Source organism: Balaenoptera musculus, chromosome 18 (genome assembly GCF_009873245.2).
Source record: "Balaenoptera musculus isolate JJ_BM4_2016_0621 chromosome 18, mBalMus1.pri.v3, whole genome shotgun sequence".
NCBI lineage: Eukaryota > Metazoa > Chordata > Mammalia > Artiodactyla > Balaenopteridae > Balaenoptera > Balaenoptera musculus.
In genome coordinates, this window is record NC_045802.1 from 69158358 (window position 1) to 69170710 (window position 12353).

At 36.0% G+C, this 12353-nt stretch overlaps 1 protein-coding gene across 2 annotated transcripts in view; it reads left to right on the forward strand.

Moving 5' to 3' along the window:
* PCCA (propionyl-CoA carboxylase subunit alpha) overlaps positions 1 to 12353 on the forward strand; it is a 373229-nt gene that overhangs the window by 222462 nt on the left and 138414 nt on the right. For both annotated transcript variants that reach the window (XM_036831147.1, XM_036831149.1), the window contains exon 19: positions 12189 to 12291. In XM_036831147.1, coding sequence (XP_036687042.1) covers positions 12189 to 12291 — 103 coding nt within the window. The remainder of the gene's footprint in view (positions 1 to 12188; positions 12292 to 12353) is intronic.

Genomic DNA, 12353 nt, shown 5'->3' on the forward strand with positions numbered 1-12353 from the left:
ATGAAGGAGACATTAAGACATTCTGAACAAAACCCAAGAGAATCCAATGCTACCAGACCTATCCAACAGGAACTATGAAAGGAAGTTCTTCAGGGTGAAATGAAAGGACATTAAACAGAAACTGTTAAATACATGTGAATTAAAAAGAGCACTGGTTACCAAGTGACAAAAAGCAAGATTAGTCATTAAAAACAAAAATGAAAACCCTCCAAAAAAAAAAAAAAAAAGAGCACTGGTTAAAGATTACTACATCAGTAAATATAAAAGACAATATAAATGTATTTTTAGTTTGTAATATCTTTTTGTTTTCTTTCTGCTTTAAAAGACAACTGCATAATGCAATAATTATAATTCTAAGTTGATAGGCGCACAATATGTACAGATATAACTTGTATAACAACAGGAAGACAAACGGTAGGGAAAACAAAGCTATATCAGAGCAAATTTTCTATATGCTTTTGCAATTAAGTTAGCATTAATCCAAACTATGGTGGTTAAATATAAGGTGCTAATTGTAATCCCTAAGGTAACCACTAAGAAAATAGCTTTTGAAAATAGTATATGAACCATCAAGGGAATTAAATTGGTACACTAGGAAATATCTATTTAAACAAAAGAAGGCAGTAATGGAGGAATAGAAGAACAAAAAAGATATGAGATAGAAAGCAAAAAGTAAAAGTAAAAGCAAAAAATAAATCCTGCTTAATGAGCAAAAAATAAATCCTGCTTAATTTAATGTATCAATAAATAGAATAAGCACTCCAGTCAAGGGCAGATATTGGTATAGGGGATAAAAAACAAGATCAATAGCTGATTCACTTTGTTATAAAGCAGAAACTAACACACCATTGTAAAGCAATTATACTCCAATAAAGATGCTAAAAAAAAAAAAGATCAAATTATATGCTTTCTACAATAGATATACTTTGACTCAAAGACACAGTAGCTGAAGGTAAAAGGAGAGAGTTATCAGACATACTATGTTTGTAATACTAGTATAATTATTATTAATAATACTAATATCAGTCAACATAATTTTAAGAAAAAAATTGTTACTGGAGACAGAGGGATATTTTATAATGATAAAACAATCAATCCTTGAGAAAGCTATAATGATTTTGAGCATATATGTTACCCAATAATGCAATCCCCAAATACATGAAGCAAAACTGAGACAACTGAAAGGAGAAATTAACGATTCAACAATAATAGTTGGAGATTTTAATACTCCACTTTCAATAATGGATAGAACAACTAGACACGATCAACAAGGAAGTAGAAGACTTGTACAACACTATAAACCAAATAGATCTAATAGTTATCTATTTAGAACAATACATTCAACTGGAGAACATGCAACTTCTCAAGTGCAAGGATAACATTTTCCAGGGTAAACCATGTCATATGCTAGGCCACAGAACAAGCCTTGATAAATTCAGTGAGATTGAAATCTTACAAAGTATGTTCTACAACCACAGTTGAATGAAATTAGAAATCAACAAAAAAGGAAATTTGGGAAATTCACAAATTTGTGGAAATTAAATAATTCACTCCTAAATAACTAATAGAATGAAGAAGAAATCACAAAGAAATTATAAAATACTTTGAAATGAATTAAAACAAGATCAGAACATTCAAAACTTATGGGATGCATCTAAAGCAGTGGTTAGGGGGAAATTTAGAACTGTAAACACATATTAAAAAAGAAGATCTCATATCAGTCACCTCATCTTCTTCCACTTTAGGAAAATAGGAAAAGAAGAGCAAACTAAACCCAAAGCAAGCAGAGGGAAGAAAATACTAAAGATCAGAGAGGAAATAAATGAAATAGAGAATAGAAGAACAATAGAGGAGATCAGTAAAAGCAGAATTTGGTCCTTGGGAAGATCAGCAGAAATGACAAACTTTTAGGTAGACTGGCCAAGAGAGAAAGAGACTCAAATAGCTAAAATCAGTAATGAAATAGGGATTATACATACAGACCTTACAGAAATTAAAAGGATTATAAGGAAATAATGTGAACAATTGCATGCCAACTTAGATAAAATGGAGAAATTTGTAGAAAGATGCAAGCTACTGACACTAACTCAAGAGGAAATAGAAAATCTGAATAGACCTGAAAGAGATTGAATTAGTCATCACAAAACTTCCCAGAAAGAAGAACCCAGGACTAGATGGCTTCACTGGTGAATTCAGTGAAGTATTTAGAAAGAAATTAATTAATACTAATCTTTCACAAACTCTTCCAAAAATAGAAAAGAAGGATAAAATTTGCAGCTCCTTCTCCAAGGCCAGTATTACCATGATACCAAATCCAGATAAAGATGTTAAGAGAAAACTGAAGACCAATATCCCTCATATATATTAATGCAAAAAATCCTCAACAAAATACTAGCAAACTAAATTCATGAATATATAATATGATTATATACCATAACCAAGTGAGTTTTATTCTAGTATACACAGTTGGTTTAACATCCAAAAATCAATGTGATAAATCATGTTAATAGAGTAAAGGGGAAAAAAATCACAGGATTATCTCAATAAATGCAGGAAAAACGTTTGGCAAAATCCAGCAGCCTTTCATGATAAAAACACTCAACCAGGGACTTCCCTGGTGGTGCAGTGGTTAAGAATCCGCCTGCCAATGCAGGGGACACAGGTTCGAGCCCTGGTCTGGGAAGATCCCACGTGCCGCGGAGCAACGAAGCCCGTGCGTCACAACTACTGAGCCTGCACTCTAGAGCCTGCAAGCCACAACTACTGAGCCCATGTGCCGCAACTACTGAAGCCTGTGTGCCTAGAGCCCGTGCTCCGCAGCAAGAGAAGCTACCGCAGTGAGAAGCCTGTGTACCGCAACGAAGGGTAGCCGCCGCTTGCCACAACTAGAGAGAAAGCCTGTATGCAACAACGAAGACCCAATGCAGCCAAAATAAATAAATAAATAAATAAATCTAGTAAAAAAAAAAAAAAGCCAAAACACTCAAATCCAATTAGGAATAGAAGGGAACTTCCTCAACCTAATGAAGGCCATCTACGAAAAATCCACAGCTAACATCATATTTAGTGGTATACAACTGAATGTTTTTTCTGCTAAGGTCAGGAATAAGACAAGGAAGTTTGCTGTTAGTTTTTTCAACATTGTACTCGAGTTCCTAGCTTGGGCAGTTTGGCAAGAAGAATTAAAGGTATCAAGATGGGGAAGAAGTAAAACTACCTCTGTTTGCAGGTGACATGATCTTGTATGTAGAAAATCTTAAGGAATTCACAAAAAAACCTATTAGAACTAATAAATGACTTTTGCAAGGTTGTGGAATATAAGAATGATATGTAAATATCAATTTTATTTTTTTGCAATAGCGGTGTTACAAACCAAAAATAAAATTAACAAAACAATTTTATTTTACAAAAACAGCAAAAAGAATACAATACTTAGGCACAAATTTTTTAAAAAAGAAGTGTAAGACTTGTGTACCGAAAACTACAAAACAATGGTTGAAATAAAGACAATTTAAATAAATGGGTTAGCATCCCACATTCACAGATCAGAGGACCTAATATTAATGACATACAGATTTGATGCAATCCCTATTAAACCCCAGCTGTGTTTTTCTGCAGAAATAATCATATTCCAAAATTTCTACGAAAATGCAAGAGATTCAGCATAACCAAAACAATCTCGAAAAAGAAGAACAAAGCTGGGGGACTCATACTTCCCGATTTCAAAACTTAGTACAAAGTTACAGTAATCAAGACAGTGTGGTACTGGCATAGGATAGTAGATGTGTTGATCAATGGAATAGAACTAAGAGTCCAGAAGTAAATTGTTAACAGTATGATCAGTTGATTTCAACAAGTGTTATGAAGACAATCCAATGGGTAAAGAATAATTGTTTTCAATAAATGCTGCTGGGGTAGCTGGATATCTCCATGTCAGAAATTGAAGTTGGATCCCTCCCTACACTGTGCACAAAAATGAGCTTTAAAAAAAAGCATGAAACTAAGAGCTAAACTACAAAACTCTTAGAAGGAAACATAGGAGTTAATCTTTGTTACTTTTGGTTAGTCAGTGATTTCTTATGTAAGAGCCAAATGCATAAGCAACAAAAGAAAAAAAAATAGATAAATTGTATTTCATCAAAATTAAGAGCTTTTGTGTTTTAAAGGACAGCCATCAAGTAAGTGAAAAGACAGCCTACAGAATGGAGGAAAATACTTGCAAATCATATATTTGATAAGAGATTTTTGTCTAGAATATATAAAGAATTCTTATAACTCAGTAATAAAAAAGACAACCCAATTAAAAAATGGGCAAAGGAATGAATAGAAATTTTTCCAGCGAAGATATACAAATGGTCAACAAGCCCATGAAAAGATGCTCAGCATCACTAGTTATTAGGGAAATGCAAATCAAAATCAAAATGAGATACCGCTTTCCATAACACTAGGCTGACTATCATCAAAAAGACAATAACAAAGTGTTGCTGATGATGTGGAGAAATTGGGACACTTATACATTCCTGGTGGAAATTTATGAGTAAAATGATGCAGACCTGGAAATAATTTGGCAGTTTCTCAAAATGTAAGACAGCATCACATGACCCAGCTCTTCCACTCTCAGCTGTATATACCCGAGGGAGACTAACCCATATGTCCACACAAATGTTGTATACAAATGTTCATAGTGGGCATTTTTCATAATAAGCAGGCAGTGGAAACAACCCTAACGTCCATGAAGTGATTAATAGATATATAATGTTAAATGAAATGTGGTGTATTTATAGAATGGAATATTATTCAGTAATAAAAATAAATGAGATACTTCATGCAACATGAGTGAAATTTGAAAACACTATGCTAAATGAAATAAGACAGGCACAAGAGACTACAAATTTTATGATTCATTATATATGAAATGTCTAGAATAAGCAAAGTGTAGAAATAGAGTGTACATTAGTAGCTGCATAGGACTGCATAGGCTAGAGGGGGAAATGTGAAATGACCGCTAATGGGTCCAAAGTTTCCTTTTGGGGTTATGAAAATGTTTTAAAATTGATTGTGGTGATGGATACACAACTCCGTGAATATACCAAAAACCAATGCATTGTACACTTCAGGTGAGTTAAATTTATGATGTGTGAATTTTATGTCACTAAAGCTGTTTACAGTTTTAAAAAATTATTATATATTTTATATTTAAGAATTTATTTTCCTGATGGTGTAATAGAAGTTCAAATTTTAGAAATTAAAATGAGACATCATTGTATCTTTCTTCTAGCATGATGGCGTTTTCTTTAAGAATATTTCTTCTGTAATTACAAAAGACATGGAACCTTAAATGCATAATACTAAATGAAAAGAAGCCAATCTGAAAAGGCTATGTTCCGTATGATTCTAGCTGTACAACATTCTGGAAAAGGCAAAACTGTGGAGACAGTAAAGATCAGTGGTTGTCAGGGATTTGGCGGGGGTGAGGACGGGAGGTTGAATAGGTAGAGCACGGGATTTTTTAGGGCAGGGAATCTATTCTGTATGATACTTTAATGGTAGATACATGTCCTTATACCTTTGTTCAGACCCTAGAATGTACAACACAAACAGTGATCCCTGTGGGCGTTAGTTAATAATAATAATGTATCAGCTTTGGTTCATCAGTTGTAACAGATGTACTGCACTAATGCAGGATGTTAATTAACAGGGATACTGTGTCGGGGTGGGGTGAGTGAGGGTATGTTTAGGAAAATCTTTGTACTTCCTGCTGAAGTTTTCTGAAAACCTTAAACTGCTGTAAAAGATTAAAAATTAATTTTTTAATTAAAAATTCTCCTGAAGGTAAGATTTTTTAAGAAAATTAATAAGCAAGCCACAGAGGGGGAGAACATATTAATAATACATAAATCTGACAAAGGCTTTCTATCTGAAGTAAAGAACTCCTGCAAATCAGTAATAATAAGGCCAACATCCTAATACAAAATGGGCAAAAACTTGAGTACAAGTGGCCAATAAGCACTAACGTGTAGGTGTTCAACATTATTAGTCCTAAGGGAAATGCATATTAAACTATGAAGAGATGTGGTTTCTCAGCCCCCAGTCTGGCTAGAAGTAGAAAGACTAACACCAGCACATGGTGGCAAGGCTCTGGAGCAAACTCCATTGCTGATGGGAGTATAAGTATGTTTTAATACTTTGGAAAACAGTTTGGCAGTTTTTGTAAAAGTAAACATACGTTCACCGTAGAACTTCCACTCCTAGATTTTTTACCCACAAGAAATGAAAACCTAAGTCCTCAAAAAAGACTTGTACAAAGAATGTTTATAGCGGCTTTGTTCATAAGAGTCACAGACTGGAAACAACCCAAATGCCCATCAACAAAAGGGTGAACGCATTTTAGTATGCTTGTATTATACAGTAGAGTACTACTCCGCAATCGAAAAAGAGTGAATGATTCAACTTGAATGAACCTCAGAAGAATTATAGTGGGCAAAAACCACACATGAGAATGCATATTTTTGAAGTTTGTTTATGTGACGCTATTGTTGAACTGTTGTGGGGAAGATAAATGATGGAACTTAAGGTTTCTGAATTTCACTGTATGTAAATTGTATATTAATGTTGAACAACAAGTTGTTGAAATAATAGAGGCGGACTTCAGATATTATTGCACCAAATTATGATAATGATGATAGTGTCTCTTATTTAGCCTTTATGTGCCAAGCACCAGTCTAACCATTTTATACCTTTTATTTCCTTTAATCAACATGTGAATTAAGTATTCTTATTGTCTTTGTCTTACTGATAAGGAAACTGAGGCACAAGGAGTATAGTAACTTGTAAAGGTCATGTAGCGTTTGTGGTCAGTGATCAATCAGTCAGACACTAGGGCCTGCAGGGGTGATGGTTACTCACCACCATCATTGCCTTTCTTCACTAGTTGTGCCCAAAGTTCAAATTGAGAACCATAAACCCTTATTGGTGGAAGAAGAAAATAGGGTTTGCATAATATTAAAATGTGTTTAAGATTATAAGTCATACTCTCCATTTCTAGATTCAGGTGTCATTTGTGTAATGCTAAGACTCCAGACTTGGTAACGTTCCTTAACTCTTTCTAGCACTATTTTGTGATACACATTCTTCTACACAGTCTCCTACATTCTAATGTACACATTTTAAACTGCATACAGTCAGAAATCTATTCCTCCACTATGACAAGTTCTAGCTTTGAAGAGGTTCTCTGAAAATGCTGCTTTTATCTTTCTTCTGCAGTGAACTTTAATGTTGGAGTGTTGTAAGTTCTCACATAATAAGGCTTAGATTTTTGTTTGGTTTGGCAGTAGACTTCTGTTTAAAATTCTTTTAATCTGTTCATTCCATGCTTTGTATATTCATTTTGATAGCTGATGGCTTTGTGAAGAATTTTATGTGAATTTATCACACTAATAAAACTCTTCCTCCATCCCAACTTGCTAAAAGTGGGTTTTTCAGCAAATTGTTGAATTTTTGTCTTCTTTGGGTTTTTTTTTTTTTTTTTTTCTGGAGGAAATAAGACGCAATTCATATGCTAGATCTAAAGTTTCATTAAAATTGCTTATGCCCTGTCTCAGGCATTTTAAGTGGGCCATCTGTCTAAACATCTCTCTCCTTTTTTTTCTGATCATTTCCTCGACTTATTCATGAGCCATGGGAGGGCTCCTTTGTAGTCTCCATGTAGCTGGTTCTGTCTACCCCCTCTGAATACATCTATGTGCTTGCATAACATATCTTTTCACCGTGCTGGAAATTCTCTGAACTTGGTGCAGATGAATGGCCCACTTTTCTGAAGGCCTTTTTCTTCCTGCAAAGATTTGTATGCAGAAGCTGACCTCTGCAGCCGTGGAATGCAGCATATTATTCTTGATCATTTTACAGACCACCCACTGTGAAAGTTATGATGAAGGATTGCTTAATGATTCTTTGACCACTAACATTGTTTTAACTCAGTATTTCACTCCTAAATAGGTAATGGCACAACTGTAAACCAGCATTTCTGAGTGTCTGATACTACGGTTTTGAGATGCTTATAATCCTTGATAACTAAAGATGCTGTTAGTTATGTTTACACAAAATCTGCTTTAACAAATGACATGCAATAGCAACATACCTGAGTTAGTATTCCTTGCACCTTTTTGAGTAAAGTATTCCAATAAGTTGAAATGTATTAGCATTAACAGTTGTGACAATGCTGACAGCTTTTTACCATAAAATGTAGAAAAATTTAGTTTGAGCATATTCATTTGGCTGACGATAATCAAAGTGGACAGGTCTGGGTAAGAGCTGTTATTTGATTTGCTTTGTGAGTAGCTGTTTATGTGAATTCCTTTTTACTGGTTTGTTTGTTTGTTTTTGAAGTAGTAGCTTAAATGGTATCAGCTTTCCAGTTAACTAATAAGTCACATAGATGAAATTTTTGATCAGATATCAGCCTCTTTCACTAGACAGACAGACACTTCAGTAGAGGGGGCTCTTTTCTGTATATCATTACTACAGTGAGTTGAGTAAAGCTCCAAGACTCCCACCCCTCCCCCCACTTTCAGAGAGTTGTTCATAAAATCTTCTTTGAGACTGTTTTGGATTTAGTGAAGAAATATAATTCTTTTTTAAAATTTAAAATATAACTTTAGGTAATTATTATCATTATAGACATGTTTGTGCTGGTGGAGTTAATTTCATTGTTTCGAAGTAATTCTTGTTAATCTGGTTTCAGTAATTTTGCAGAAATAGCACATATACTTTCAGGTTGGTATGTATTATTATCTTTGTAGTTATAGTTTATTTCTATTGTAGAGCTTTTTGATATTTATATTGGGCATATATGCCCAACCCCATCCATTTTATTCAAAAACAAAACAAAACAAACTACTTTCAAACTTATGTAAAGCCAGAAGGAATCTTAGCAAACTTTGTTTGTAGAAGAGTGAACTCATATAAAGAGATTCCACGGTTTGTCCCTCTTTTCTTGGTGTCTCAAGGTCTTGCTTTCACAGAGAAGCCTCTTTCTATATGGTTAGAAAAGTGCTGCTTCAGGAGTCGTATGCTCAGAAGCAGCAGCAGCTTTCCCCTGTTACCTCACCAACTCTGCTCTGATCCTTAATTTACAGGTGTGGAAATTTTGGTTCAAAAGGATTGAATGAGCTCCTGGTACAATGCTAGTAAGAGAACGGGCTGAGATTAGACCTAAGCATTTCAACTCAGAAGAGCCTATGCTCTCTCTACAGGTCCTCTTGGGGCAGGTTCTAAAACATATGAAACAGATGTGGATCAAAATAAAACAGTGGAAAAATAAATAGTAGTTAGGTTCCAAAGAGTGGCGACTACATCTCGCCACCATCTGTAAGATTGCTTTCTGTGGGAAAATGTGTTCTGCTTTCGAACAGGATGTCAGGATCAACAACTTCCCAAGAAGCCTCTTGGGAAATTGGGCTCCACATTTACTTGAAAGACTTATTGGGCCACTGAATTGTGAAAAGTATTAAGCGTATACTAGAGGTTAAGTAGAAGGGAGATCACTGAAGTTTGTACTATAATTAGGTGAGGAAGATAAATATTCTTTTTGAAAAATCTGTTAGTTTGAGAAGCAGAGAGAAGGAATTTAAAGTTTCCTTAATGGGATTTCAGTTATGGGGGAAAACAAGAGTATAGGCCTAGAGTTGGGACTAATCAACATAATAAAAATGAACACTTACATGCATTATTTAATTTTATCCTCAGTACATCACTATGATGCAGACGCTATTATATCTTAATGTTATACATAAGGAAACAGACTTCTGCTCAAGATCAGAGCTGATTAATGACAGAGCTGGGTTTTCTACCAACTTGGGCAAGTCACTCGCGCCTGAGTTTGTAACCACTGTGCTTGGTTCTCCCGCTCATGTCAGCTTGGCTCAGTTTGGTTTGTGAAGGAATTTCAGGCCTTGGCCCAACTAGATATACAAGTCAGAGAATAATCAGAAATAAAATTAAATGCAGAGAGTGGGGACTTATTCTTTAAGAAACTTGAATGATAGGTTGATTAATTAAGGTTTAACCTGATGTAAAATAGAAAACCATGGAACAGTCTTGAGCAGGAGAGTGATCTAATTATCGAGGATAGCAGAGTCCAGAAAGCCAGGCTGCACAGTAATCTAGCTGTGAGGTGGTTTCTGTCGTCGCAGTACTCCTGAGAAGATGGGGTGTTAAGCTCATTTGAAGCTGAACCAGGTGAGCGTAGTGAGGTCATGCACACCGTCCCAGGCCGCCCGGGGGAGCCTGGGAGCTCGAGGCTCACGCCGTGTCCCTGGGGAGACACGGCGTCTCCTGTGAGGGGCTTGGCACCTAGTGGATGCTCCACTGCTTCTTTCCCACTTTCCCCCTCAGCCCTTTCTCCCCAGCCTGTGCTGAGGCTTGAGGATATAAAATAAGGCATGATCTTGGGCTTTTAGGAGCTCACAGGCCAATGGGGGAGACAAACATGAACAAACAGATGCCCTGTGGACAAGATGCCAACAGAGGCCACGCTGGATCGCGGAGTCATCCTCCTCCTTTCCCTCCTCTCCGCCCCATGTGCCTTCTCTCTCTCTCTCCCCGCTCCTCCTCTCCCTCCTCTCTCCTCCCCTGTTGTTCTTTCAAGCTCTCGTGTGTGAAGCTCTGTCCTCTGAAACGATCCTCTTCAGATTGCCAAAAAAGAATCTTCCAGGCCTACAGTGTGCATTAGTCTTGATTTGTTTATGCATTTTTTTAAACTTTAATTTTTATCGGTGTAGTATTAAAAACATTTTCTTCATCTTCAGAAAATAATTCAGTAAGTAGTGTGCTGAATACAAATATTCACCTAAATTTATTAATCATCCTCCGTTAGACATCGTGACTAGAGGTAATTTGATTCTAATCATAATTTTTTTTTGACTATGACTTTTTTTTTATTGACTACACAGAGACTCCTTTGAAATTCAGGGGGGTGTTAAATTAAAACGTAGCCTGCAACATTTTTTTAGAACTAAGAATTAAGCCAGAGTCTTGATACTACATGTTTAGTGCTTAGTCAATATTACTTCACAACTATAAATAATGTAAATATGCCATACTTAAATTAGGTTAATTCAGAAATCATTAAAATTTTGTTACTTTAAAAATTTGGGGGCTTCCCTGGTGATGCAGTGGTTGAGAATCTGCCTGCCAATGCAGGGGACACGGGTTCGAGCCCCGGTCCGGGAAGATCCCACATGCCGCGGAGCAGCTAGGCCCGTGAGCCACAACTACTGAGCCTGCGCGTCTGGAGCCTGTGCTCCGCAACAAGAGAGGCCGCGGTAGTGAGAGGCCCGCGCACCGCGATGAAGAGTGGCTCCCGCTTGCGCAACTGGAGAAAGCCCTCGCACAGAAACGAAGACCCAACACAGCCAAAAAAAAAAAAAAAAAAAAAATTGGGAGAAACATTTGTATTCCAAAAATGCTTTTTGTCTCTGGCCGCTTGTCCCCATTTTTCTGGAGCACGTAATATTGATCATTCACAAGAAAAGACCTGTGTGTTAAGACTAGCATCGCTGATGTTGTTTTCTCACCCAGACAAACAAACAAACAAGAAACTGAAACAAAACAGTTGGGCACAAGGAAACTTTTGGAGGTGATGGATATATTTATTACCTTGATTGTGGTGATGGTAACATGAGTGAATAAATATGTCCAAATGCATCAAATTGTATACATGTGCAGTTTTTTGCATACGAATTATAACTCAACCTGGAAGAAAAGAAAAGATTAGCATTGTAAGGTTTTAAAAACAGTCTTGAACAATGACCAAATATTGAAAAGAAATTAACATTGCTTAAAGAAGGTTAATTTTTGAAGGACTGTCAAAATTAAGCAGCTCAAATTCATAGACGAGGTGGTGGTACCACAGTTATTTCAGAATGACTGCTGTTGTCTTTGGAGTGTCGCTGTCTGTGTGTGTGTGTGTGTGTGTGTGTGTGTGTGTGTGTGCTTGTGCTTTTTTGTTTTTAACCTCTCTAGTTTCCATCTTAAAGCTTTTTTCCAAGGATAGAACCTTGTGAAATAAAATGTTCTGAAATGCAGGGTTTGGCGGTTTTACTCTGTACACTTAATGTCAAAGGAAAATCAGTTTACTGAGAGAGAATAATATAAAGTTATTAACTCTTTTTCTTTTCTTTCTACTTCAGAGTGCCTATTGTAAAACCACAAGTGGCCAACTGGGAGCTCTCAATAAAACTGCATGATGAAGTTTATAATGTCGTAGCATCCAACAGTGGGCCAACATTCTCTGTGAGTTTTATTTTTTTTATTTTTGATAATCTTGAAATTACCTGTGAATATTTAAAACAATT